Genomic DNA, 3,248 nt, shown 5'->3' on the forward strand with positions numbered 1-3,248 from the left:
AGGTTGCAGTTGCGGGCGCTGGCGGAGGCGCACGTGATCACCGAGGGCCGATTCTGCGGGGGAAGGCCGGTGTGAGTGGCAAGCGCGGGGAGGGAGGCGATGCGGACCCCACCCGGCCACCCCGCCCTTGCGTTCCAACCCCGCTCCGAGGCAGGACGGCCACCCCCATGCCCTTCAGCCTGGCTGGGCACCCACTGAACCGGGAGAGCCCCCATCAGTGCGCATGGGGCCTTCTCCCCAGCACCCCTTTCCTGCCAAGCACCGCCCCCCCAAGACCTCTCCAGGCCCAAAGGCAGATCTGATCAAGCCCCTCCTCCGCCTCCTGGTTCCCACTCTGAAGCTCAAGGACCCAAATCCACAGTGAACAAGCGCCAAGGAGGTGTGCCGGGCCCCCTCCGAGCAGCAACCTTGTCAGTCACCGAGCCGAGGAACAGAGGCTCGGCTGCTGGGCTGAAATGAGACGGTCACCAAGTGGGGAGACCAGTGGGCGGACAGCAGGGGGAGGGCCCCCTGCAAAGGGACACCCAGAGTGTGTCCCCCAGACCCCAGAGCTTCTCTGAGCCATTCTAGGACCTTCCAAGATACTCCCAGTTCTGCTCATCTCTATTCCGACCATGCAAGTGACGACTGAGATGGAGGAGCCTCTCCCAGTGTGAGTCACACACCAGCGTTACCCCGTCGGCCTTCCCCAAGACCACCACACTGCCTGCCTGGCAACTTCCACCCACCCTTCAAGACCCTGTTCAGGTACCTCCTCTGTGAGGCATGAAGCCACCCCTGAGCAGGCACCCTGCCAGACATCCCCCGACCCGGATGAAAACACCTGTGAGCCAACCTCACTCTCAGGCTGCAGCCAGGAAAGGTCCTGATAGCCCCAGACAAGACGGAGGCGGCCAGACAGCTCGAGGGAGCTGGGTATCAGCCGAGGCCGAGTGACGGCAGCAGGTCAGCAAGGGAATCGGGGCTTGTCCACCCCCCGGCATTCCCGTAAAGAGCCAGGACGGTAGCTCCTGTGGAGGCCTGCAGAGCAGACCTTCCAGGGATGGGAAGTGGGCGGGTCTGTAATGCAGATCTGGCTCCATTTGAGAGAGCAGGCGTGTGCTCCGGGTCTAACAAGGAAGAGCACACACCCGAGCTGAGAGAAGGTGAGGCTGAGCAGCAGCAGCCTGAGAACAAAGACCTCGGGGCTTTACTGATGGTTCCACACGTCGGCAGCGGAGCAGAGCCACCGGGAGCCGCATGACACCTTGCCGTGGGGACAGAAACAGTGGAAAGGAGGGAACGTGGCTCTGAGACTCGGAGAACGAGGTGCCCGCCTGTTAGGCAGGACCTTCATTCACCTTCTAAGCTCGTTTTGTGAAATGGGAAGAATAGGACCTGAGGGGCTTGGAGCATGACCTAAGATGGGTCTGAGGGCCTGGCCGTGGTCAGGTCCAGGCGTCCTGTCACTTCTGGAGGGTCTGTTCAAACCGCTGAGTCTGTGCTCTCCCCACGTGCCTTCGCTGAGTAACCTGCCCCCCACCCTCCAGACGGGGCTGCGGCTAAGGCAGGAGGAGACTCGGGGGGAACTTGGGAGCTGGGGGACACCCACGCCAAGCTGGCCATGCGATCCATACACAGCAAGAGAGAAGGATGCAGAGATGGCCCGGAGCCAGGGGAGGAAGGGGGCCGGCCTCCCGTCCAGCTCTCAGGCCCGGTCCGGCCCGCCCTTCCAAAGCCTGGCTGCACCCACTGCTCTGGGAGATGCCCAGGGCCTCTAGCTATAACTTCCTTCCTTCCTGCAGCACCGGTGAGTGTTCCCTACCTGGTAGCTCCCCCTGACTCCCCCCAACTGATACATGAACAGTCTGGCTCACTTGATTACCTGGCTCCTCCAGACTCGAACTGTGTGAGCACCTGCATCTTGCTTGACCAGCTTCTAACACACTACTTACACAAAGCAGCTGTCTATATACCCAGTTTTGTTAAAAAAAGAAAAAAAAAAAAAGGGAAACAAACAGGGTCGTGATTTGGGGCTTTAAGGCAGAAAGCGCAACTGTTCATCAGCCTTCCTGGGAGCCGCAGTGAAACTTCACCCAGCACCTGAGGGCGCCCACGAGCAGGGGGCACAGATGGGGTCAGAAGCAGGCCTGGGCAGGGGCTGCGGTAGCAGCCTGGAGGCTGAGCTTGGCTCCGGCACCTCCTCGTGCTCGCATCCGTGTCCAGGAGTCTCGCGCAAACCCTGACTGAGGATCTGCTGGGCCCCAGGCCCCAGAAGTTGAGAGAGAGGAACCACAGGTTCACGCCGTGCTTCTGAACTGCACGGTTAATGCCTCCCTTTATCAGCTCTTCCCCCAGGAGCCTGTTTTTTAAGTCTCTGTTCCTACCAAACAGTCTGTGTTTATTGACAACTTAGTTCCCTTATTTTCCTTTATGTATGTATATATTAAAAACAGTCCTCGTCTGCCAATCACAGGGTTCTGACCAGACTTCCTAGGGCCCCAGCCCCGAGCAGAGTAGCCTGGCACTGCACTCCAGCCGTGTGGCCTCGTAAGGGGTTCGTGTCAGAGTCCCCCTGGGATCATCACACTGATCCCCAAAGAGCTGCCGAGGGAAGACGGTGAGAAACACGGCAAGTCCAGGCCATTCCCTCCTTGTGAGAAGCAGAGAGGCAGCAGCCCCCCAGACACTGCCGCTTCTCTGAGGCCGCTCAGCCTAAGGAGCGGGGCCTACACGCGGAGTAACCCACACAGCTGGTGCTCCCAGCACAGCCCGGCAATGGGGTCCCACCCCCCCGACAGGTGTACCTGCTGCCGCTCCACCGGGGCCAGGGTGGGCGAGAGGCCGGCCGGCCTGCCGGCGTCCAGGCTGTTCTTGGTCAGTGCGAGGGGCTGCTCCATGCTCAGGCTGGGCAGGGACGCGTACAGGGGGCCACTGTGCAGGCTCATGGTGGGGGCCACGGCCCGCTCGATGGGGCTGCGGCTCCGCTCCCGGGGGTCTTTCCGGCAGTCCCCGTTGGCCGTCTTATTCCTGAAAAGAGAACAGCGCACGCTCAGACGGGAATGCCTGACAGCTTCTGGGTAGGGAAGGGGGCCGTGGCCGTGCTCACACCGATCGTTCCAGCCTTCTCTGCCAAGGGGAGGGACCACTCCGTCATCACCCCGCCTCAGGGTGCCTCCAATAGCCCGCGGGGAACCAGGGGCCGGCACGCTAGCTTGGGTGGGCGCTGGGGAGCGGTGCCCTCGCAGGGTCTGGAGTCTGCTCCATGG

The 3,248-nt window shown here is 61.7% G+C and overlaps 1 protein-coding gene across 1 annotated transcript in view; it reads right to left on the minus strand.

Moving 5' to 3' along the window:
- The window catches only part of VGLL4 (vestigial-like family member 4), a 73,811-nt gene that overhangs the window by 3,053 nt on the left and 67,510 nt on the right, over window positions 1-3,248 (minus strand). Inside the window, 2 exon segments of the mRNA XM_010862439.1 lie at window positions 1-53; window positions 2,787-3,009. Of these exon segments, the coding sequence (XP_010860741.1) occupies window positions 1-53; window positions 2,787-3,009 (276 nt within the window).

Source organism: Bison bison, unplaced genomic scaffold (assembly GCF_000754665.1).
Source record: "Bison bison bison isolate TAMUID 2011002044 unplaced genomic scaffold, Bison_UMD1.0 scf7180017864482, whole genome shotgun sequence".
Classification (NCBI taxonomy): domain Eukaryota; kingdom Metazoa; phylum Chordata; class Mammalia; order Artiodactyla; family Bovidae; genus Bison; species Bison bison.